The sequence below is a fragment of the Culicoides brevitarsis genome, chromosome 1 (genome assembly GCF_036172545.1).
Source record: "Culicoides brevitarsis isolate CSIRO-B50_1 chromosome 1, AGI_CSIRO_Cbre_v1, whole genome shotgun sequence".
In the NCBI taxonomy this organism is placed as follows: domain Eukaryota; kingdom Metazoa; phylum Arthropoda; class Insecta; order Diptera; family Ceratopogonidae; genus Culicoides; species Culicoides brevitarsis.
In genome coordinates, this window is record NC_087085.1 from 16,341,487 (window position 1) to 16,368,989 (window position 27,503).

General features: G+C 27.2%; 2 protein-coding genes across 3 annotated transcripts in view; both read right to left on the reverse strand.

The window, feature by feature from the left end:
- Positions 1 to 27,503, reverse strand: part of LOC134832227 (serum response factor homolog) — a 93,134-nt gene that overhangs the window by 10,393 nt on the left and 55,238 nt on the right. The gene's annotated exons all lie outside the window — the stretch shown is intronic.
- Positions 23,039 to 25,941, reverse strand: LOC134838305 (caspase-like). Of its 2 annotated transcripts, none has more exons than XM_063853805.1 (5): positions 25,628 to 25,941; positions 24,760 to 25,527; positions 23,640 to 23,818; positions 23,395 to 23,575; positions 23,039 to 23,312 (listed from the first exon to the last, which is right to left on the reverse strand). In XM_063853805.1, the coding sequence occupies exons 1-5, from the start codon at positions 25,887 to 25,889 to the stop codon at positions 23,083 to 23,085; spliced, it is 1,620 nt and encodes a 539-aa protein (XP_063709875.1). In that variant the 5' UTR covers positions 25,890 to 25,941; the 3' UTR covers positions 23,039 to 23,082. The 2 variants fall into 2 exon arrangements, with proteins under 2 accessions (XP_063709875.1, XP_063709876.1); XM_063853806.1 differs by having other exon boundaries at positions 23,121 to 23,312; positions 23,435 to 23,575.

A 27,503-nucleotide genomic window follows, 5' to 3' on the forward strand; every position in this document is an offset into this window, starting at 1 on the left:
AAACATCGTTTTCACATGGATGACGATGCACCTCCACTCCATCCATTATGGGCGAGAGATGGACACAAACAAACAAGGAGAGCAGAATTGCCATGCTGTTAGAATAATAAATGCGAAAGAGAGTGATGCTGTGTGCTAGCAGTAGACAGTTTGGCAACATCAACAATTTTCTCTAGATATTTTTTTTGTATCGGTAAAACATTTAGAGGTGATTTGCATGAAAATGAATTAAAAATGAATCAAATTCCGATTGAATTCAAGTTTTTTTTAGCTGAAATAAATTTTATGTTTTACAATGTTGCGCTACTATTTGGTTGTAGTACTTGTGCAACGCAAGTGAATCAATCTTATATAGATTAGTAGAATAAAATGTTGTTTGTTTTCGTTTTATTTTCAATAGAAATAAAAAATAAATAAATGTTGGTACAGATTGACATTAGCATATAAATAATTTTCCTTTTTTTTGTTGCTACTACGATATGTCAAGCACATGTTGAATTTAGCTAAATTATTTGCAGGGATGGAGGTGATTTTTAATTTATTAAAAAAATATTATTTTCATTTTTTTTAATTTACTAAAATTAAATTAAATTAAATTTATTAAATTTATTTAAATTAATTTATTAATTAAAATTATTTGTAATTTAATTTTTTTATTTGTAAATTATTTAAAAATTTTATTTAATTATTTATTTATTTAAAAAATGTAAAAAACCTAATTTATTTTTTTTTTTTATTTTTCCTAAATTAATGATTTTAAAATTTTATTTTTTAAAATAATTTATTTTAATAAATAATTACATATTTAATTTATTTATTGAAAATTTTTTTCGTTCAATTAAATAATAAAAAAAATATTTCAAATAATTTTGTTTAACAAGTCTCGAAATAAAAAAATATTTTAATTTACATATAAAACAAAAAAAAAATAAATTTAATTTTTTTAAAAATAATTTAAAAACTTTTATTAAATAATTACATATTTATTTATAATTATTTAATTATTTTTATTAATATCAAAATTATTATTTTTAATTATTTAAAATATTCTTATTAATTTTATTTAAAAAGTTTCGGAACAAAAAATATTTTAATTTATAAAAATATGTTTTTTTATTAAAAAATAAAATTATTAAATATTTTAACAAATCTTTCTAATTATTATTTTTATTACGAAAAAATTTTAAAATTTATTATTATCAAAAAATCTTCGTGTTTTCAAGAAAAAAAAATTAATTCTGTCCTTCTCAAGGTGAAAATGAAAAAAAAAATCCCTCAAGCTATTTCAATGAAAATTCATTAAATTTTCCTCCTTATCAGAATATTTTTTCCGCGTGACCGCCCCTGTCGACATCGTCGTCGTTGTCGTTCCTTTTTTAATATACAAAAGTACAACCTTACAAGCAATTCAATTTATCTTATATAATGTCAAAAGATATCTTATACAAGAAAGCTTAAAGTAGGAAATCAAATCGATTTAATGTATTACAAAGGCACACTATTGACAGTTTAACAAACTAGTCATCCTTTTGTGGATCGCTGCTTCTTCGTCTTGTCTTGTACGAATGTTTGTGAGGATGAATGTTCTTTTTTTCTCTCTTTGCGTATATTTAAAATATCTATTTTTTTGCTTGTATCGCAACTTTGCATAGAAAGGTCTTTGAATTTTATTACAAAAGCGGATTAAAAGATATTTTTTCGAAAGAAAATCTGTACAACTGAAAGACCGGCTTGTTGTTGTTATTTTGTACAAATTCATGAAAATGTTTATTTTTGTTCGACAACAAAAGGAGGAATTTAATTTTCTGGTACAAATCAAATGCAGTTTCAAATCGGTAAAAGTTAAGTCGTCGTCATCGTCGTCAACCGACGTTCAGGTGTTTCTCCGTTTTTCCCATTCAAATGTGTAACATATATATTTAAATGACAATTGTGTACAAGTTGACGACGACATTAAATTGTGTGTCACTTAATTGGAGAAACAATAGAGGGAAAAGCAATTTAATTCGATCTCAAAACTGTGTACAAACATTTTGATTCAATTAATTTAATTTTATTATTATTATTCATTCGTGTGTTTTATTTCTATGTAGTTTGGATGCAATATCGTTAAAATTATTATATATAAAATAAATAAAATGAAAAAAAAAAATAATAAAGTAATACAATTTTATTTTATTTTTTTTTTTTTTGTGAAATAAAATTTGATTTTGCTCGTGCATGTGCTGCTGCTGGCGATACAAAGAGAAAAATGTTGTTTTTATTTCAATTATTCAATAAAAGATTTATTTTAAGTGTTGTTCATAGCCGGAGAAGAAGACATAGCGCAGAGATGGCGATATCGCAAGGAGACGATGAGCGACGCGACGACGATGTGAAACTTGTTAAAAATTTACCACATTATTATTATTATTTCGAATGGAAATATTTCTGCGAGTTGTATTGCATTTTTATGCTGTCTCTCTGTGTGTACCTTTTCTGTGTGGCTTGTATAGAAATGTGCATCGAAAAGAGAATAAAGACATATTAAAAAATTTTTCAAATAAATCTATGGTGTTAATGAGATTTTTTAAAATGCATTTCAGTGTACGGACATTTTCGAGTCCACGCGAGTTTAATGTGTAATTTGTTTCAAAATAATGTTTTCTAAGGAATTTTTATGTTTTCTTTGTATTGGCTGCACATTTTTAATGTTTTATGTCTGGCTTCGTTCTTGCAGTTTCGACGAAGATGCAAAAATGATGATGAGTGGCTTATGGGTATCTACTGCTTTTATTCTGCAAGGAATTGCAAAACTTTTTTTCTTCATTGTTATCTATTTAACCTATAAAAGTAATGCTATCATGACACATGGAACAGCTGCTAACCATTCTTATTTTATCATTTGTATAAAAAAAAAACTATTGTAACACATTTTTTTAAAACTCATCGCACTTGTATTTTAAATTTTAACGCATTCTCAGGTCACGTGGTTTGAAATTATTTTAAAGTCACGTGGTTCAAATGTTTTTTTTTCAGATCACGTGGTTTAAAAAATTTTCAGGTTGAAAAAATTTCAAGTCACGTGGTTTGAAAATTTTGCAAGTCACGTGGTTTAAAATTTCTTCAAGTCACGTGGTTTAAATTTTTTTCAAGTCACGTGGTTTAAAAATTTTTAATCACGTGGTTTGAACAAATTTTAAGTCACGTGATTTGAAAAAAGTTCTTAAGTCATGTGGTTTCAAAATTTCTCAAATGGTTTGAAAAAATTTTAAGTCACGTGATTTGAAAAAATTTCACGTGGTTTGAAAAATTTTTAAGTCACGTGAATAAATTTCAGGTCACGTGGTTAGAAAATTCTTCCAATCACATGGTTTAAAAAAATTCAAGTCACGTGGTTTGAAATTTTTTCAGATCACGTGGTTTGAAAGTTTTTAGGTCAAATGGTTTGAAAAAAAAGATCTCACGTCGCTTGGTTTGATAAACTTTCAGGCCAAGTATTTTAAAAGTTTCTTAGCTAACGTGGATTGAACATTTATTAAGTCACGTGATTTGAAAACTTCTCAAGTCACGTGGTTTGAAATTTGTAATGATCTTAATTTACTTAGTTTAAAAAAATTTCAAGTCACGTGGTTTAAAAAATTTTAAAGACATGTGTTTTAAAAATTTCTTAGCTTACGTGAATTGAACATTTATCAAGTCACGTGGTTTGAAAATTTCTCAAGTCACGTGGTTTTAAAAAATTTCAAGTCACGTGGTTTGAAATTTTTAATAAATTATATAAAAATATTTAAAAATTCTTCTTTGACCAAATTTTTTGTATGTTTTTTTTCCAAAACCACAGGAACAGACTCCACAAAAACCTGCAAATTTTGTCACCGAAATGCCTTTAAAGCCTTGCAAGTCACCACTGTTTCGACCGATTCTATTATAAATTATGCATTAGGTATAACATAAAAAGTGCATTGTGTCAAATGTGTTACACAAAATAAATTTAATGTGGCTTTTAAAATACAATTTTAATAAAATAAAATAAAAAATATCGGGAGAAAAAAGTTCTCTATTGTACAATATTGTTATTGCGCGAATAAATTTTGTGCCGTTCTTGGCGAAAGGTAGTGCGGGTAGTGCTTTAATGTAGAATTGTTGTGAACAAAAATAAATATTATTCTGTTTTTGTTTGTTTGTTACTGCTGCACTCTGCGAATTGTTTGTGCGAATAGAGATAGATTTGAATTGCATTTTATGTAAAATAATTTAATGGTTTTCAATTTGAATGCAAACACTCTTTCTCTCGCTCGCTCGCTCGAAAGTTGCATTGGACCAAAAACTGCATAAACTTTAAAATTAACATGCGTTTGAAAATTCTCCGTTGTAATAATTGAAAGCAGAGCAAAAGTTTATTATTATTATATATTTTTTTTTATATTGAATACAATGATCCATAAAATCAATAGATTAACACTTTTTACTCGCTTATTACTCGGATTATTATTATTATTATAATATTGTATGGAAATATTAACTTTGTAATGTTAGTTTATGGGTTATTTATTTTAATGTGTGGTGCCAAGCAACAAACGAGAGAGAAAAGTTTATGAACTTTCAAGTGTTGTTTCTACAGCTTTTCATCCACTTATCGCTAGAAACACTGCGATTTCAATCATTTTTTCTCGGAAATCGGTAGTTCACATCAATCTCGAGGCAAAAAAAAAGTCCGAAAGCCACACACATGAAAAAACGTCCTCATACATTTTAATGCGGCGGACAACGCAACATTTTCCAAGAACTTCCACTGTTTCGTTTTTACTGACTTTTTGTACAGTAGCGCAATAATGTCGCAGCTGAAAACACAGCTGAAAAAAAAGACAAATAAAATTATTTTAATTGTCAATTGTTGCCGAGAGTAAGTAGTAGCTGCAAATCTTTTATTATATACCGTGTTTTAGTTTGCGTAACTCGTTTTTTTTTGTGCCTGTTTTGCTCTCTCGCTCCTCAATAATAATAATCGGTATTGTCGGCCACCTTTTGTTTTATTTATTCAATTGATTTTATTTCAACTTTTATTATTATTTTCATTTTAAATAAAGTTTATATATATTTTTTTAATGGCATTACTGAATTTTAAATAAATAAATAAAATAAAGAGAGTTGAGCACACGAAAAAAAAAATCGTAACAACATAAGGCAAGTTAACAGCATTCAATTGTATTGTAATAACATTATTGGTATATAAAGTGCGTTTATCTCCAGCGTCGTGTGTTACTTTTTTGTATCATTACCGTGCATTGATTGGACCCTATTGAAAATTCATTATTATTATTATTATAATGCTTCTTCGAAATAAATCGACATGCTTTGGGGCAACTTTTCCGCGTAATATAATGCTTGTATGTAAATTGAAACGGAAAAGGAAGCTTTTGTAAAGTACCTCATTTGTAAGAATTTGATCGATATATTGGCAGGAAAAACGAAAATTCGTGCTTAAGAGCTTCTATTATGTTAAAAAAAATTATAATGACATAATTTTGTATGAAATTTCATCAATTGTTCATCATTATATATATTTTTTTTGATGGTGAACCAAAAAAAATAAAATAATTTTAACGCATCCGTAAAATAACAAAAATAATTGGGTGACCTCGAAAAAAAATTTACAAAAGCCTCGTTAGAGTGTTAATAAAACCTTCAAAAATTTAATAAAAGGAGTGATAAAATGCCAGAAAAAATTCTCTTTATTTTTGTTATCATGCGCGTTTTTTTTTAAATACATGTGCCGCAATCACTGTCCTCCGGCAAGACGGAATTATTTTATATTAAATTATAATAAAAAGAGCTATAATTTAATTACGTCCGATAATGGAAATAACCAAGAGGAACAAAAATAACAATAAATTAAATGCGAAAAAACCAAGTTATCAGACAATAAAGCTTCTGAAATGATTTCACATGTTATAGGCATGTATGTATGTATGTTGCGTAGACTCAATTAAATAAACTCTCGGTGCAGCAGCAAAAAGTGGTTTTTCATATAAATTATGTTAAAAGGCAGTTATTAAATTACTCCTATGCAATAATGTAATTAACGCGAGTATTTATGAGACCAATGTGATTTATGCTTCGTGATGGGTCTTTTCTAAATGTTTATTTAAAAATAATATTTTTTTATTTAAATCAAATGTAAAATAATAAATTTTATTTAAAATATTATTTTTAATATTATATTGTTATTAAAATATTAAATTACTAAAATATTTATTAAAATTCCTTTAATTAAGTTAAAATTAATAATTTATTAATTAATTTTATTTTTTTAATTATTTTAATAGTTTTAATAAATAATTTATTTATTCATTATAAAATATATTAAATTAATTTAATTTATTATAAATTATGATTATTTGATTTTTTTTATTTTTTAATTAATATTTATTAAATTTTTCATTTTTTGTCCCAAATAAAAAAAAATTTTTGAATTTTTTGTTTGTAATTTTTTAACGTTTTTAGACGTTTAAAATTTAAAAAATTTGAACTGAAAAGTAAAGAAAAATATAAAATTATTTTTTACAAAAACTGTTGGTCATATTTAATGTTTTTTATTAATTAATATTGTTTTTATTTTTTTTTTAAATTTTAAATAAAATAAATGATTTTTGATATAAAAATTCCAAAATATGTCAAAAAAATTTTAAAATTATATTTTTAGTATGATATATCAAATTTATTCGCCAATTAAACATTATTTTGTGTTATTATTTATAATAATAAATTTAATAAATAATCAAAATAAATTTTAAAATATATATTTTTATTAAAAATTTAATTATTATATTTTTAATTAAATTTTTTTCTCAGTTGTCTCGAACAGTTAACTTTATTAAAAAATCTGATGAACAACGACTTTAAATAAATAATAAAAAAATAAAATATAATTATTTTAATTGTTTTGCTAAATACAGAAGTCCCGCATTCAAAACAATTGAAATGACAACTACAAGTACATTTGAATTATTTTAAACATATTTTTCCGCCTACGCTCTAGTTTTTTTTTTCGAATAAATGCGTATTTGTATTATAATGAATAATGATAGTTCATTGAACAACAACCACCGCGAAAACTGCCTAAACAACCAATTTATTTTAAAATAAATACAAACAAACGTAAAACAATAGAATGTTTATTTTTTTTCAACTAGACGCAAAATGTAAGATAAATTACAATATTCTTTTATTGTTGAAAAAAAAAGATCAAACAAGCTTCTGTTTACTTGCGTGAAACTCTTTTAGGGGAGTTGTGATGAGTGTTTGGGCACGAGCATGCCGCGAACTGCTAATTTTATAACATTTTATAACTTTACAAGAACAACTATTTCATTCATTTATTTTTAGTAGAAAACTTCTTACGAATTTAAAAGTTTTTGTTGTTTTGTAATTTAATCGTTGATTGGTACATTTGATAATTTATTAAAACGTATAATAAGTGCTATTGTAAAAGTATTATCTTACGCCACGTTCTCATTTATGAAATGGCAGGGAAAAAAAGTAAAACCAGTAGCTAACTTTTACAAACAATAGTCTTTATATTTATTAAAGAAAAACATCAGTTTCATCTCTCTTTCTCTCGCTCCTTGTGCGCCTTATTTGTATATGGAGTCGTAGGAGTATGCAGAAGAAGCCACTTACTTATTAAAATGCTTTATGAGATATTTACAGAAAAAAAGCAGCCAAGAAGACGGAGAAGAAGAAGAAAATTCATTCATTCATGATGATGATAATAAAAATGGGCGCATTTCTTATTTAATAATGCGAAACAAACAGAACACACAATTAGATATCAAGATGATATACAATACTAATAATAATAATAACAATGATATAAATACAAACTATTTGCATTTATTTTTATTTTTAAACAAAAAACATACATAAGACAATAATAATGCGACTCGACTGTATCAAAAATTGTTGTTTGTACGATTTGTATTCATTAATTTTAATAAATGTATAATAAAAAGGGAGAACAAGTAAAGCGCGCACCACAGGCACACACATCTTCAGGTAAATAAACATCAGCAGCAGCAGCAATACAAAGGAAGATACTATTCTTATTATTATTTTGTTGCGTCTTTTCACGTTAATGGCACCAAAAAACAGCTATTTACTATCAAAGGCAGGCAAAAAATGTTGGCGTTGCAGTGGAAGATTCAAAAGTCGTTGAATTGCGTCACGATAAAATAACAAAGGAATCGATGGAAAATCACTTTTGCTTCGCTTTTGCCGTATAAAAGTGAATTTTACCCGCATTGCATACCAAGAGCACGATAAACACAACAAAAGTATTGTAATTGATATTACTTTCTTGAATGCAATGTGCACTAACTGCTACTTTTGCAAATCTACTTATACTTTTTTTTCTTTTCTTTTATCATCGTTTTTTTTTTTCTTTTTTTTTTGCAAGACCGTATTTTAATAAAGAGCATTTACAAAACGTTTAAAGGTACATTTATTGGAATGAACTTGCATTGTACATTATTAAAATGCGCATATTCACGGTATTTTTCCTTTATAATTTTTTTTTTCGTCGAAAGTAGGAAAGTGTACAAGAAGCAAAACCACACATTGGGAAAAATTGATATTTTGTTAAATAATTTTTTTGCGAGGTAGGTATAAAAATTTTTTATTTTAAAAAATATTTAAAAAATTAATTAAAAAATTTTTTTTAAAATTAATTTAAAAAATTTTTAAATTAATTAAAAAAAAAAATCATTAATTAATAATTTTAAATTTTTTGTGTAAAAATAAATATTTTATAAATATTTTTTTGATAAAATAATAAATATTTTAGCTTATCTTTTTGTTAAAATAGTAAAATATGTTATTTATAAATTTATAAAATTTAAAAATTAAATTAATTTTTTTAAAATAAATTTAAATTAATAAATGTTAAAAATATTATTTTTAAATAAATAATTAATTAATTAATAAAGTTATAAAAATTAAAGAAATATATTTTACTTTTATAACTTTCCATGGCTTTCTAAAATATTTTTATTTTATTTATTTTTCAATTATTTTTTTTAAATCTTAAATTAAAAATCCATAAAATAATTTAATAAAAATTAATTTTAAATAATTCAAAAAAAAAAATTATTATTAAAAAAAAATATTAATAATTTTTTTTAAAAAAATAATTAAAAAAAAATTAAAAAATATAAAGAAAATTAAAAAAAATTAAAAAAGAAATTTTATTATTATTTTATTTTTTTTAAACTCTTAATTAATTAATTAATATTATTTATTAAAAATTTTATATAAAAAAAAAAAAATAAAATTAAACCTTTTTAGTCTCGTGAAATTTTTTATTTACAAAACATTAACTTTTCACAGAAAAATTATACAATAGAGGAAGATGCAACTTCTGTAACTAATACTATACAATACAGACATAGAGAGAGACTGAAAGATAATATTGTTAGTCAATTTAGCATATGAAGCACAGGAAACCCTTTTATCAATGAATCGATAAGTAGCGACAACGCAGCTCACAATAGGATGAACTTTATTACCGGTAATTTCATCATAAATTAATCCGATTAACAAAATGTGCACCCTATGAACTTTTTTTTTTGATAAAATAATGCAGAAAAAAGCATTTCCTATCTAGTATTTTTATAACAATATCGGCAACTCTTCATTGTGAATCTGCACACGGCACAATTAAACGCGCTACAATGCAAAATGCATGCCATGTGCAATATTTGCATATAAGTGTTGCCTATTATTGTTTCATTTATTTTTATATAGGTACTTGCGAGTTATACGTAAGAGGAAAAAAAAGAAAACAAAGATTAAAAGATGAGATTGCGACATTTTACAATTCATTCTTTCTTTTTTCATTAATGCCGCGGTGCACATTGAAATTTAACAAAATTATCATATACATATCTCGTGTTTGTGTATTTGCGTGTGTATGACTGTTAATTCAATATTAATATAATAAAAATCGACGACATCACGGCTCTTTTCATTGAAAAACCGATTTCTTCTTGCGTCTTACAAATTTTCATATTGCATTGTTTCATATTTTATTTTTACTCTTCTTTTGTCTAAAGATACGCGACGACGACGACGACAACACGGCACATATTTAGCGGAGTAACAATGCAGAAAAGTGCGATAATAAACATAATAATAACAATCAATATTATAATAAACGATTATTATATATATAAAATAAAATAAAAAGTGTACGAAATGTTGGTTCGTTGTTCGTATTATCAATAAAATATGAAAAATGTAAATAAATATTTATAATAATTCTTTTGTTTGTGTGTGGTTTGCGCGCTCTAACAGGCAGCGGTAGATGCGAAAGGAAATTTGTATCTCAAGTTGTTATTATTATTGTTAACATTTAATATACAATATTGCTTATGATTGTTATTATGATGTTTAAACATTAATAATGTTGTGTTAGAATACAAGAGGTCGACATGGGGTTCGTCGCTTGATGCAAACGAAACTTGTTGACATCACATTTAGCCATTTGTTTAATTTTTTATAAAAAATATTTTTTTTTACTCACAAATCCTTGGAATTTTGGTTTTTACTCACCTAGAAAGAAAAAAAAAAAAATTTTTTTAATAAAATTGTTAATTAATTACATTTAAAAAATATATATTTTTTTTCAATAAAAACGTTTGTTTTTAAATTATTTTTTTTTTAATAAAAATGTATTTTGTATAAAAAAAACATTTAATGAAATAACATGCATTTTATTTTTAAAATCTTAATCAACGTTTAACTAATTAAATTAAATAGAACAAAAATCGCATTCATATGTCATGGTCAATAAACATTTTTTTTTCTATCGTCATTCGTTCGACATTTGAATTTCAGTCACATTTTTAATTTAATTTTAAAAAAACAAACTGAACACTCAGCAGTAATACTGATGAATGAAAAAATAACTCCATGCTTAATTAAATTAAATTTTTAACTCGATTTTTAATGAAAAAAAAAATCGAATACCAATCAATTACAAAATACTCTCGCCCCATTCCATAGGTGACTCGTTATTTTTTTTTTTTTTTTTTATAAAATAAAAATATTTTTAGAACGCGAAAACACTACGTGATTTATTGATTTGTGATCCATTATTTATTCAAAAAATGAGACAAGGGCTCGAAAAAAAGCAACACGTCAAAGTCTTCAAAAAAAAAAAAAAAAAAATATTGATAAGATGATGAAACAAAATAACATAATATATAATAAAACACAATGAATGACAGTTTGTTGACGAGAACGAAAAATCGAACGCGAAAAAAAAAATAACTAACACGTACTTTACTGATGCTTTTATAAATGTTTATTTATTTAAGTGATTTAATCAATAAGAAATCGCAAAGGCGACCAAATATGGTTCTAAATATCACCGTTTATGGCATGCCGAGTATGTATTTGAGTAGCTCTGATCGTGTCTTTATAAATTTTTTTTCTGCTGCCACAAAAAGAGTAATGTTTAGGTAAAGTCGTGTGTGATGGAGATGCATCAAAAGTACACGCGGATTAAAGAAATCAATAAAATGTGAGTTTTTATATGGAGCAAGAGACAAGAAAAATAAAGAATTGAATATAAAAGCGTATTTTTTCAAAAAATTAGAATTAATAAAAGACACAAAGGTCGTAAAAGAGCAAATTTCAGGCTTGAAATGCCCAATCAAAGCCTGTCAATGGAAAAAACACATAAAATTATGGATGAAATTGATTAATAAATTAGCTGTTGTCGTGTTTGATGTGTCTTTCTCAATCAAACGGATTAAAAATGGAATAAAAGAAGCTAATCCAGGTACTTGTTGTCGTCATTAAAACTGATACAAAGTTGTTAAAATTTAATGATCATATTAATTCAGTAAATTTTTTTTAATTAAAAAAATTTTTTTTAGCTCAATATGACGAAATTAACCCTTAACACAACAACAACAACAACAAAAGCGAAAGCTCCTCCTCTAAACCGACCTTTTTTCTGCCGAGCAATCACATGCGCACGTTACTTAGCTACATGCGCATACACACCGAAAAATAACCGATTCGACGTACGAAGTAAAAAAAGCGAAAAGCAACACGAAAGAGAGACAAACAGATATGCGAACAGAAAAAAAGAGTCATCTCCTAATCGTACGACGCGACAATGCACGCGAGAGGCTCAACGAATTTCTATGCAACTACCGATAGTCAGTACCGCATAAACTGTCAATGTGCGCAAGTCTCAGTGTGTTTAATTCTAAAGTGACGTGAACGCAAACATGCACGATCGTAGACATCATCACACGAAAGTGAGTTGATGCGAAATTAGACTGTTTTCGATAAGAAACTGATTTGAATGCAGACTTCATTCCATGAAATGACCCTTTTGTGAGTCGAAATTCCGTCAAAATCTTGCGGAGAAAGAGATGATGATGTTGCGCATACAAATTTTACAATTATTTCATCCGTTCACGGCACTTCATAGAGACCTACAATAAATAATAATAATAAAAAAAAAGTTACGAAGAAAGGAGAAAAAAGTAGAGAAAAAAAATATTTAAATAGCGGTTCAAATCAAAAGCTTTGAGGTAAGTTGTACTGATTTGTTTTTTCTTTTATCTCTTTATATCTGTAACAATTTTTTTTCATCTCTTCTTTTTTGTGTGTTTGTGTGTATCATTCTTCGTGAATATGATTCGGAACACCATTGAAGCCAAAATGCCATGATAAATGCCCTTTTCATTAGTCTTTCACTCTAATCACATGTTGTTGTACGACGCGCATGTTTTTCTAATAGTAATCGTTGTACTATTTATTTATTACACCGCACATGTGTGATAAATATCTATTTTTTTTGTTATTATTAATATTTAATGTAAAATTTAGCATGATGTGGAATTAAATGATTTTTTTTTTAATTTTAAATTTTCGTATGATAAATTATGATTAGTAAATATTGTACAGTTAATTTATTCCGAACACATGATTGGTTCAGAGTGATTCATGAGAATTGACGATGTTGAGGGTCAGATGAAAAATGACCGAAACTGATGCGAAATGGCACTTTCTAATGGTGAGGCGCCATTTAAAGTAGGACAAAATCCTCGAAGAAAAGATAAACAATCTCGCATCGCCTACCACGAAGATGCCAATTAAGTTATTATTATTATTGAACTGCGCACCAACAAAGTGATAATCATCGTTGTCATCAACGTATAATTACTAGCCAATTCTACGTTTTTTTTGCCTCTTCCTTGTGTACATTCTTTATCTCATCATCACGACAAAACCTTATAATTTATCACACTTTAACACAAACTTTAATCACCTTTAATCACAACAAACTCTGTTGTAGTAGCGAAAACGACGACGAAGAAGAAGGTATTTTAATTGACACACGGCTGCTTGCCATGCTCCTTTCGTAAACTTTTTCTTGCCACTTCAGTGGATTTTTACACACAAAACACTTTAGAGTAAATTTTCCCTTGTACTAAATAATAATCTCTTAGTCGAAAAAAAGAGTATAGGAAAAAAAAGAACATCGATTATGCATTAATAATAATGAAAAAAAAGGTGAAATAGAAAGGAGAGGAGAAAAGTTGTACAAGAACAAAATGACATAAAATCCTATTTATTTTTAATTTGATCGAGGGAAACTGTGTAGCAACATTTCTTGCATCGGTTTGCTTGCGGTAATGTACACTAAATTGTTGAATAGTTTTCGATTAAAGATGCAAATAGACACAAAGAGTTGTACAACATGGGCAAAGAAATATTATGAAAATTTTCTGTCTCGCAAATTTTCGAGCTTGAATATAAAAAAATTCGCAAAATTTAAAAAAAAAATGTTTTTGACTCAAACGCTGAGATTTTAAAATAAAAAATAAAATTTTAAATAAATAAACTAAAAATTTTAAATTCAAACTTGAATAAAAATAAAAATCTTTTTACAAAAGTTTGAAAAATCAAATTAAATAAATAATTTAAAATTAATTAAAATTATTAAAAATTAATAAAATTAATTCGTAAGCTTAAAAGTTTTAAATAACTAATATCAAAAATTTTTTTTTGGGTCTTTGAAAGTTTAATAAATTAATTTTCGAAAAATTGAGAAAAAATAACTCAAAATCCTAAAAAAATTATATTTTTGAGCAATTAAATTTTAAAAATTAATTTTTTTTTTTGCTTTGTTTAAACTGAAAAATAAATTATTTTGTACTTTTAACGTAAAATCAATATTTTGAATGATTTATGCCTCTTTGGACTTCTTTTTGTGGTATAAAAATAATTATTTTGTGATTTTGTGATTTGATAATTAAAAAAATATTAATTAAAAATTTAATTTTAAAAAATTAATTAAAAATTTAATTTATAAAATTAATCGAATATTTAATTTAAAAAAAATTAAAATTATTAATTATTATAAAAATTTAAAAAATATTTTTAAAAAAATTACTTGTTCGAAATTTTTAATTCTCAAGCTAAGAAAAAATAAAAAAAAACTATGCGAGACATCAATTTTTCACAGTGAACAGAAGCAACAAGTAATTTTATTGTAATGAGGATTTCTGTATTAAATTACCGCATACGAGACACGAAAGATAGAGAAACAAAAGTTTTGACCCGACCCATGTTACTAAAACTCTCAAACAGAGGTCAAAAGAGATAATAAATAAAATTCGGACAAGGATCGACTTTTCCCAACGCAAATCCGAGTCACCCTAATAACCTCGTACCCGTACCGAGACTAGATGCAAGGCAAATCAATTGAACACGCGAACAAGATTCAAATCAATATGTAAACTATTTAATTGAAATAAACTTAAAAATAAATCAGCTGTGGTGTTTTTGCCGAGTGCAATTATTATGGTTTATTGCCTCCTTTCAATTTTCGCCAGCAAACTCTTTAATGCACGACGAAGACGACGACGACGCCCGATAAGTGCAATATGGGATTAACAAAATAATAGTCAAAGACGTGCAATTTATAAAAGCACGAGTGAAGCGAGGTGAAAATTAAAAGGTGTTGCGGCAAAAGAGGTAGTTCACAAAGAAAGTCTTGCGGTATATGGTGTTGTACTTATGCCAGATAAGCAGGATGAAGATTAAAGAGTTTAAGTGTTGTTGCGATTTTAAATGCATTTTTGTGCATTGAGAGAAAAAAGAAAATTAAAGAGGAAGAGGAAAAAAAGACTCAAATGCACACAAAGTAAATCAAAGCATTTTGTTCTGTGTTGGCTACATTGAAAAAAAGTGTGTAAAGAAGTGTGAAGTTGCTGTTAATTACTTGTGTGTTTCTTTATTCACGTAAACTAGAAAAAAATTCTCTTTTATTTTCCCATCAACGTGACCTCCTGTGATGTTGGGGATTTTAACCTATTTCTAATTGTTCGGTTTTTTTTCGTAGCAAACCACAAGCCAGAGAGCAGTTAGATAAATGAACTCAAAAAAGACATTGCTCGGTGGTCCTCGACATATCGCAATAATAATTTAATAATAATGATAGGTAAGTACCTGTTTTATTGATGAATTATTATATATTTATATTTATTATTTTACTGTTATTCGAGTTATGATAATTTATTAACTCAATCAGGGCTGCGACTTACTCGTCGTGATATCGCGATCTACAAATGTCGTGGCAGCCACTTGAAAGGTTATCGCGATACTTATTACGTCTCTGTTTAATTTAAAACTCTCTCATACATAATTCGCAAGACACAAAAAAAAATACACACAGAGAGAGACGACGACAGACAAAATAGTCAAATTATTTGCATTGAACAGCAAGAAAGCCATTCAATTCAATTGAATCAGTGGAGACACAGTACTGCGAGAGTACGAAAATACATTTAAATTTATTCGCCATATGATATTTAAAAACAAAAACATTTAGTTGTTGAATTCATGATAAATAAATCATAAGGTTAATAGTAATTTTCTGGCTTGATAGTTGTCTGCTGTGTGGAGGAGAGTTGCTGCTGCTGTTGCCGAAGCATGCATGCATAAGTTACGACGATGTGTGTTGATATCTTTCAGCATTTGCAGGAAAAAAAATATTAACAAGTATATTTTTATATATATATGAAATTTACTATTTTTCATACATTTATTTATTTTTATAAACAAACGAAAAAAGAACATGATTCTTCCTATTTATTATAATAATATCATATAACATATTATTTAATGGGTTATGCGAATTAATTGCGTGTTGTGGGTCAGAAAACATTTGAATAATTGCTTCACAAGCATTTATTTTCCAAATTTTAGTCATCATCATTATCAGGGATGAAAAAAATATGTTACAAAATAATGAAATATTTACTTAATATGTGATAATATATGAAATATTTAGTAAAATTTTGAAAAATTCGAAAAAAAAATTTTTTAATTTTAATAATTGGGGGATTCCATTGTTTCTTTCTATATTTTAACAAATTTTTAAATCTTAGTTTATTAAAAAAAAAATAATTTGATTTTTTTTTAAATTAAAAATAAAATCTAAAATTTTAAAGCTTGAAAAAACTTGATTGCCAACAATTTTTTTAAATTTTATTAAAAAAAATAAAAATTATTTTTAAAAAAATCCTTAAAAAATTTATTTTAAATAAAAATATTTAAAAAAAATTATTAAAAAAATATAAGAATAATTTTAAATTTAATTAAATTAATTAATTTTTAATTTAAATTAAAATAAATTCAAAATTTTTTTCAAATAAAAAAAATAATAAATTTAAATTAAATTTATTTTTAAAATATGTACTAAAACCACCAAATAAATTATTAATAATTTTAAAATAAAATAAATAATAATGAAAAATAATTAAAAATTTTAAATTTCATGAAACGGATTTCTCTTTATTTGAATCAGCTGAATTCTAAAAAAAATTATTTTAATATTTTTTCAATCCCGGGCCATTATAAAATATTTATGTTGGAAAAACCTATATTTATATATGTTAAATATAATAAAATAATGATAATATTAATAAAAACACATAAAAAATGTGCCCCAAAAGCAATTTTGTCGTATTTATTGTAACACACACCAGACGCCTGTTTAACAAACAAAAAAAGCACGCAAAATACCGCGGTTTTTAAATTAAATTATCGTAAATGGCATCGCGGCGACTATACTTTGTCATTAACGACGTAATAACTATAACATTACTATCATAATCATCATCAAAATAATCACATCTGCTACACTTGTTTCGGGTTAAATATTTAAATAACTGCGTTTTTGTGCATGTATGTGCAAAAATTTTATTTATAATTTATTTACAGCTAACTAACATATGTAACCACCTCATATAAATTTAATAATATAAAATGTATTAAAATATACATTTTCAGCAAAAATGAAAAAAAAAATATTTAATAATAAAATTAAACCAGAAAAGACTTAATTTTCTCGAAAAAACGAGTTTCGGTATCCATTTGACGGTAACGAACTGACTTAAAATGTGGAAGCACGTGTCTCTTGATTCATTAATTCTAGATTTTGTGTAGTGCCTGCATAAATGTTTTAATATTGCGTTGCACTGACTGCGTCGTTAATTTGTGTTATTTTAGCATAGAGACTGAAAATTTATAGTTTTGCATCGTAATTTGCATAAAGTTGTAATTTAATTAAGAGTACGCGCGTCATTTTGTACAAGATTTGATTTTTAATGTTAAATTTTTTTTTCGCTCTTTGAAACATTAAAGCAAGCGGTTCCATCAAAACTCTTTTTTTTTCTACATAAATTGTGCAATCGTTAAATTTGTTAACCCACATAGTCATGACTGCAAAGGCCAAACCGTATTTTATCTCCCCTCGATATAACATCAATGCGAACTTACACACGCGAAGACATCTCATTTGCCTACAACATTGCGAGAGGCCTACATCATTATGAAGCAAATCATTATTATTACCCGTCATTTATCATCACTTATTCCTGTTTCACCTGACTTGCATGTGTTATTTATGTGTATCGGCATGGCAGGAGCAACGACGAGGCAAGCGAAGAAAATCTGATAAAATTATGAATTTATCGACGATAAGAAGAGACTCGTAATCATAATAAGATGATTATATTTATTATGTTGATGACACTTTAAAGAATGTAAAATTATGTTTTGCCTTGTAGCATGATTATATTTTGCGATGCACATGATACAGGGACAAAACCAATTTTGTCGTCCTTTTGCAAAATTAATTTTTTGCATGAAATCCCTTCAGATTAATTATTTATTTTTATATTTTTAGACTGGACCAGTTTTCATCATGTCAAATAAAATATGAATGAACATCCCAAAAAATATACGAAATTTTCCGCTTAACCTGTGAAATGCTGCAAAAAATGGTTCGTTACATTTTTTTTTTGTGCGCGAACAAAACAAAATTCAGTAATGTTGCATGTCCGGCCCAGTTTTTTTTTATTTATAAAAAAAATTTACAATTTTTTCTGCTGATTGCTACCTTGTGTGTGCGCGCAAATATTTATAACTGAACTTGAAGGTTGTCAAAAATATTTTCCCATCATACATATATGTTACACAGCCTCATGTACACAACAAAAAAATATAATATGCACCAAGCATCAACATAACGACAACATATATATAATATGATCAACATGATATCAAAGTGATATATGAAAAAAAAAGTATGATAAAAAGTCGTCGTCGATCGCGTGAGAAGACTGACGTGTATTTTAAATCATATTTTATTAATATGTTTAATAAATGTAGTTTAATTTCTTCTTTATTCTCTCACACCCATGTGCGCGTTCCCAGACCTTCTTTCCCTCGTCTTCGGATGTCAAGTCGTTTCTTCTCACCGGACAGACGCACGGAAGAATTCGCACACGGTATGGTAACGCACAATCAGCCTACCAGTTATCATCATCATAATAATAATAGTCATGCATTTGTAATGAACCTTTGCTATTGTACATTTTATCTCGTTGCACTGTCCTCGCTCTCTCGCTCCTCTGGCTTTGTGAAAAATAAAAACAAGCAGCACAAAAAAAAACGTAAAGAGAGGTGGAAAATAAAAATAGCTTCATTTTATGGAAACGTACGAGATATCAGGAACATAACAGTTTTGTGTTAGTTCTGTGTAATAATAAACTTGAGAACAACATGAAATTTTTATTTTATTTCCAGTTACTATTATTATTATTGTACATTTTTTTGTCTACTGTACTTTACTACAAAAGGCAGATGCAATGAGGAAAAATGTTTTAAAATTAAAAACATTAAATTATAATATTTTTTAATTTTTTTTCATTAAAAAAAATTAATTTAATAATAATAATTATTTAAAAAATTATTTGAATAAAATTGAAATTTATTAATAAATATATAAATTAATTTTAATAATTAATTTAATTTAATTTAATTTTAAAACTTTTTAATTTAAATTATTTTTTAAATTGTCTATTTTTTAAATAATTTAAAAAATTTAATTGAATTTTTGTAATAATTTTAAAATTAAATAAAAAAAAAGAACCAAAAATAAAAATAAAATATTCATTAAGATTCAAGAAACTTGTAACATCGAATTAATTTAATAAATAATAATTTTAAATAAAATTTATCTAATAGAACAAAAATTGTTATATTATTAATTAAATAATTTTTTTTTATAAAGTTTTATTAAACTTTATTTATTAATTTTTATTTATTAAATTATAAAGTTATTAAATTGAGTTTTGATAATAATTTTAAAATCGAAAATTTAAAAATTATATTTTTTTAAATATATTAAATTTATTCATTTATTCAAATTAAACACATTTTAAAATTAAAAATAAAAAAAATTAAATTAAAAATAAAATAAAACACCTTTAAAATATATTTGATATTTAAAATAAAATATTTTTTTAATAATTTTTTTTCTAAGAAAAAAAAATTAAATAGAAATTAAAACATTTTCAAACATTGTTCCAGCCTGACAGTGCATTACTTTGTTACCACGTTTGTTTGTAAACATCGAACACACAACAAAAAAAAGTTTCGTTGCAAAAACCGAGATGAATTATGTTGTGGCATAATTTAATTAAACATAAATATCATCACATAATAACAATTAATACAATTTATTTTATGTTGCATATGTGAAAAAAAAATCGATGTACATTCTTTGCGTATTTGTTGCGTATCTAATGTGATGATATTTGTACTTTATTATCGCTGTTATTAAATAAATAAATGACGATCGATATAATGAGACAAAATTAAAATTTTTACAGTTATAAAATATAAATCAGAAAATTAGTCTGATTTTATAATTAAATAATATTATTAAAATAATACATAATTGGATGAGCTCAAACATAGACGACGACGAAATCGTTAAAAGTAAAGTAAATTGTTGTGGGTACACAACCTTTCAACATCTACATTAATTATATCATTGTTTTATTTTATCAAAACTCATTAAAACGACAAGCAGCTTATTTATTACTGGAAATTTACTAAAAAAACAAAGAGTTTATTATTGTATATTATTATAAAGTGTCTTTTTTTAATGGTGGGCGGATTTTATTTTAAATTGATTTTTAATCAGATAGGTTGCCGCAGTCTGTAATTTAATGCATACTGTCGTTGACGGGTTAACTTAGCAATTGGCACCCTAACCTCACACCAAGCATTAACTCAAAAAATACGTTTCTTACTGTAAGAACCGTAAATTATAGAGTTGTCGATGGAAATTATTGTATTTTGATTAACGTGGTCGTTATAAATATTTAATAGCAGATCATTATTTGTCAAATAGTTTCAAATGCTCTCGAATCCACAATAATTGCGAGTGTGTGTCAGAGATAATGTTCAAGGACAAAAGAGCGAGCGGTCAGAAAATTAGACACCCACTCCGTTCGCGCTGCAACATTTTTTTAATATGCGGATCCGGGCATCATTTCAGCCATTTGGGACTTGTTCAATATATATAAATATATTTTTTCGCATTCAAGTCAATATTTCAAAAGGCAAGCGATCGCACGATAAGAAGAAAGCGACACAAAGGTAATAATAGACTGCCTGTGTCAGACATGAGGGACATTAGGCGAAACTCCCTCAACATCAATCAAACTTCAATCAAGGCAAACTAATATAAATTTATATGCGGCGTGTTGCGATGTGATGCGATGTCGAAGAAAGAGGTATCAAAGTTCATGTCAATCTCATGAGAAGATATTAATCTCGAACGCGCATTCCAGTAGCTCGGCAACATATTTTTGATGTCGCAGCAAATCTTCTTCGTTTTCTGCTCGTCACATTTTAAATCGCTGTCATTTTGGGCCATAAGACGGCAATAAGTTATCAAGTTCTAGCATCAGCGGAGAGAAAAGTTCAAAAGCATTACGAGGCAAGGTCGAGAGGAGGAAAAATAAATTGGTGTCCGTTAGTTTGTAACAGTCGCTCGTAATGAGTCTAGACTGCGAGAGTAAGAAAATTTAGCACATTGTATTGCATCACGGTATATTAGGGATCTTCGTTTTATTTTTGAGTTCATCTCTAAACGGCCTGTTTAATGATTTTTTAGTCAAAAATAAGTAAATTTTACAAACATGAAGCCGATTTTGAGCAAAATGGCAAAAAAAATTTTTGAAGATAATTTTTCGAGCTTAAGTTCATTCAGAACTTTTAATTAATAAAATAATTTTTAATTTCTACTGATTTTTTTATTTCACTAGTTATCATGTTCATTTCATTTCAAATCCATATTTTTAGAAATTTTATTAAAAAAAAAAAAATATGAAACTAGAAAACGTCTTTTGATTAATAATTTTAATTTAAAAATTTAAAAAAATCATCCATAAATTAAAAAAAAAAATTAATTTTAAGACGTTTTTAGCTTTATTTTTTATCATTTATTTTACATTTAATTTGATACCTGTATTGATCAAAACTTAAAAAAAATAAATAAATAAAAATTAAATTTAAAAATTAAATAAAATAATTCATAAATAAATTATGGATAATTTTTTAAATTTTAATTTAAAAAAAAATAATTAATTTTATTTTTGATTAATTTTTTAAATTAATTTTTATTTTATTTTTTAAAATTATATTTATTCAATATTTATTAATATTATTTAAAATTTTGAGGCTTTTCTTCATTTTAATAATTTATAAAATTTTTAATTTTTAAAATTTATTAAAATTTTAAATTTTTAATTTAATTTAATTTCAAAAATTAATTTAAAATTAAGTTTTTGACTGAAATTTCATAGAACATTTTTTAACTTCAAAATTTCTTATATTATTCATGAAAAAATTAATAAAAAACGCTTAAGAAATTAGAACAAAAATTTTTTGAGGCTCCCTAATACTTCATGTGACTTTCCTGACAAACAAGGCAGCACAACGACGACGACGACGACGCTGATCAACAGGGACACACACTTTACCATTCAAACACTTATCTGATTCCGATAAAAATAATTCAATATTCAATTCAGTAGCAATTTTTCCACATATATTCCGTTCGTCAGTCCGGAGCATAGCAGTAAATTTATTTTTCATATCACACATTTTGATCGTTATCGAGATAAGTTGCCTGGCTCTGTGTGTATGTTTTGTTAATAAAGCGCAAGAAAAAGGTGTAAATAAAAGATCAAAGTAAAGTAGAGCAACGTACGTTGTTAGTTTTGAATCATGTTCAACAAGCAATGCAACATGATGTTGTTTATATTTGTTGTGAGTCTTGTCTCACATACAGGCACGCACACCCGCCACAATCAGCAGTCAATGCACTGCGTCTCTGGCAAAAAGGAGAAAAAAAAGAGAGACCAGATGAAAAAAAAAATTAAAGCGAAACAAAATATAAGTGATTAGTGACAAGAAATAACCGATAAAATTCACACGATAATATTTAGTGAGTTTTGTCACGAACATCTCATATAAACGAGGAATTAATCAGAGAGGTGTGTTGTTGTTGTTGCTGGATTGCGAGCAACTTGGCAACATGAAATTATATCTCTCCGTTTCTCAAACAAAGAATGAATGAGCGAAAAAGGGAGCAAGGCAAGTTGTTATGTTTTTATTAAATAAAATTTTTTTTTTGTTTCTCTTTCATAATTAATGTCTCACAATTGGCACCGATTTCCGCAGCGACGAAAAAAATATCGGCGTTTCGCGATAAAATTCGTGATCGTCATCGTAATTCTCGTCCATGTTCTCTTTGAAACGTCGATTTGTGGCAACCAAGGCACTAACAAAGTCAGGATTTCTCTTGTCCAGCAACGCATCGCTCAAATATTTGAAATAAATCGTGCCGGCATAGTCGTCATCGAGATATCGGGAGCGTCCTAAGAAAAAAAATCGTCGTTATCGCACCGAAAAATAAAAGAGGAGAAAGTGATTGAGTGATGAAAGGAAACTTGCGCGCACCTGCAGCACTTTCAAAACACAGTAAAAGGTCAGCCGTTACCGGAATATTTTGTATGCCAGCGCCATGCTTTCGACATTCCGTCACATTTTGCGATGGGTTTCGCGGTACATTTAACTTGTCAAACTTTCCACTGACACCTTCGACGATAACGGAGGGATCTTCGTGCGTGTATGGCAGTGCCTGTTATTAATTTATTATTATTTATTGCGAATTCTTTTGTTGGTATTATTTGGCGAAAACTCACTGATATGACAAATATTTTTGGTTTTTGCTGCAGTTCGGGGCATTTGTCGGCCAAGAATGATTGCCACAATTCATTGACACCAATATTGGCGTCAGTTAATATCAGTTCGTCCTTTTCGCCGTAACCACTGAAGAGCACGAAGGATAAGTCGTAGTCTTTAAATCGCTTGGAATCACTTACTGGAAGAGTTTTAGTTGAATTTTGGGAAAATTTTCAGATTTAAGTTAATACAATAATCAAAAATGTTTTCGATTTCCTTCCAAATAATTTTTTAAGAGATTCTCAGGAGAGATATCTTATGTCGAGTACCTAATTTGTTAAGAATTATTCAATTTTCAGTACATTTTTGACCAGTTCTTTTGAAAAAGATAAAATTTTATGTAAAATTAGTTCAAAACTTTACATTTTGGAATTTTTTAATGAAAAATTGTAAATTTTGAAAGAATTTTTCTTAATTTGCAAAAAAACTTTTAAAATTGTAATTTTTTTTATACAGTTAGATACTCGATGTACTTCTTCCCAAAGGATTCAAAAAAATTATTACCGTAATGTAGATAATTTTAAGAGTTTTCCAAAATCTGTTATTTTAATGAAAATAAAAGTTAAAATTCGTTATTTTAGCATTTTTTACTTCACATTCTTATTTTTTTTTTCAATTTTTAACTGAAAATTTTGAAATTTTAACTAATCTTTATAATTTTTTATTTAAAATTATTATTTTAGTGTCAAAAGCATTTAAAAATAAAAAGTTATTTAAAAAATCGTTTTAAAACAATGTCAAAAATTTATACGAAAATTCTTTTAAAAAAACTTCAAAATTAGCCTTTTCTTAATTTATCTACATTATCTACATTTATCTACATTATTTATCTTTTTTTTTTCTCTTAACATTATCTACATAACGGTATTAACCCTTTTAGTTGTTAATTTAATCCTTTATTTCGGAAAATTAAATAATCAATCCATTCATTAGAATAACTAATTTTCCGAAATAATTGATTAAATTAATCTTAAAAGGTTAATTTTTAACTTCTTTTCAATCCGTAGAACTACAAAATGTTCAAAGAGTCTTTGAAATCGAAAACATTTTTGATATTTGTATCGACCTATATTGACTTACATTCCCCAATGAGTTCATTAAACCCCAAATTTCGATGAATTTCGACATCAAAATTGAGTTTTTCGAATGTTTCTTCCAACAGCTCTTCGTCATGAGTTACGCAACTTCTTTCTTGCAAATCTGTCCCCTCGTAATCGTACAAAAATATCATTGCCAATCCCTTTTTCTGCAACTTATAAGTTTCTAATTCTACATCTTGCTGCGCCGTCTCACGTACCGGAAAATAAAACTTCCTCGTTAACGTTGTCTCGAAACACGGCATTTGCAAACTGCACTCATAGCCTTCGCGATGGACATCGCATGCCTCGAAGCTCATTGCAACCTTATGACAGACGTGTGTCGCAATCTGCACCAAATCCCACTCCGTTGCACGGCATCGCAGCACATCAATTAGCGCCTCGACAAACGGCGTCGTGTCATCCCATCGGAACGAAACGGTGCCCGGTTGCGAGGCATTCATCACAAACAAATTCGGGTATTTGGGTACGGTGAATTGCGGTTTTGGCATTTCGACGCGCTCATCGACGTCGTGCGAATACGCACGGATACCTGGCGTGGGATCGGCACCGCGACAGGCCTGAATGAAAATTAAAATTGGTTTGTCTTTCCAGGCCTCCTGCGTCTCAAAATGTTTCCATAACTCATCTTTCGCATACGGCATGTCCCTTGCGTGAATTATTTCGTTGTAGTCTCCGTAGGGGGGCTCGAGTTCCCCATGCGATGAAATACAGATGATAAGACCGGCATATTTATCACCTTCCTGCGCGACTGCGAAAGACAAAAAAAAATTTTTTGGTTTTTTTCGCGAATTGAATTTTTTTTTCGGTCAGTTAATGGGAACCTTTTGTCAATGTCAGTGCAAAATTACCTTTGATTAAGGCAGTTACCACTTCCATCTTGGTGAGGTTGTGCTTATGATCGATATCGGTGATTTGCATGTCGTTACGTAAACAATCCACTAACTGTTCACCTGCGTCGCCAGTGCGAGGTGTAAGTGTTTCTTTGTCATATTCCGTGTGATTAAAGACAATCGCTTTTAGCGGTAAATTTAACTCGTAAATGACTTCTTTATTTCCAGCCATTTTGCAGCACACTTTGCGACGCACGAAGGAGACGCAGGCAGAAAACATACTAATTATTCCAATTTTTTTCCGTATTTTGATTTTTTTTTTCGCAAGTTTATTAAAAATACAGCTGACTCAGTGTGAGAGCCTTATCACACCAATTAGATAAGATACCGATTTCGCGAATCACAATCGTCGGTCATGTCTTATCTTGTCAATAGCTCTAATTGCCATATATTGATATTTGGCTCAACAGCGCGACATGACATCACACAAATCTGACTGCTGATTCTGCATTTAGCCAAACAAGTAGAGCGTTATCGATCGATTCAATCATTTCTCGTTATCACATTATGCGATGTCGTTTCTCACAGCCATCAAAAACAAGTGTTTAGAATATTAATCACCGGTCTTTTCATTACATAAATATTAATAGACACACATTTGCGGAAAACAAATTCCCTCTTCTCGCTACGTATCTCGTAGAACATTGTTTAAGTCTGTTTGTGTGTTGAAGTAACGTCGCTCGTCGGAAGGAAAAGTAACGGTTCACATGATATATCATATATCACGTAATTCCATTTTATTTTCAATGTGTGCCGTTTTTTGACGCTGTCGAGTCGACTGGAATGGGTAAAATTGGAATATAAAACGAAACGTAAATGAAAGAAACTCACAGTTCAGGAAATGACGAAAACTTCCTGTTTGCAAGTGTTTTGTATTGAAAAGTTTGTTCAAGTGTTCCTCCTCAGTGCATCGTGATTGCCCATAAATTCAAAAATCTGCCGAAATCTGATAAAATTCAGTAGCTAGTTCCGAAAATTTAAAAAAAAAACTTTCTTTACGCGACAATTTAAAAAAAAATTGAGTGAGCAACAATAATTACTATCTGTCCGTTTTTTGAATAAGTAATGACGAGCAAACAACAACACTGTGAATTTTAATTTTTAATTATAATAAATGTAATTTAATGCTATATCTCTCTTTTACTCTTTCGCCCAAACTTCCTCTTCTCGCACTCAGGTTAGTTACTTAACACACAAAACAAGAAAAAAAAATAATAAAAACAAACATATGCATGCAAAAAGTATGTTTTTTGTGTTTGTTTATGACTCTGATGGAATACAGAATAATTTAGAAATACCGGAAATTGCGATGTAAATAAACAATTTTCCATCGTCTTTACTGTGTGTGTTTGCTTGAAACGTCAAATATGTAAGTTTTGTATGTTGTGTGTTTGCTTTTTCGGGAAAATTCAGAATTTTTGCATGCGAATAATTTATAACTGTTTGTTAATCCTTTCTAGGAAAACTGTTTTTGAGGCTGGAATAAAAGTGTAATATGCTTCATTTTTCGTTTTAGCTTAATTTTTAAAAATTTAATTTATTTTTAATTTTTATTAAATTTAATTATTAATAATTTTTTTAATTAAAAAAAAAATTAAAGTAAAATAAAATAAATATTTTTAATAATTTTTAATTTTAAATTAATTTAAAAAAATCTCACAGTGCAAAAAAAGAACAAGGAAATAAAATTTTGTCTATTTTTTTTTTTTTTGATTTTTAATTATTTGTTTACATTTCAAACAAATAAAAGGAACTATTAAATGGTGCATACATTTTAATTAAAAATTAATTAAAGATTATTTTAAGAATTTTCTGAAAAATTTATTTTGGATTT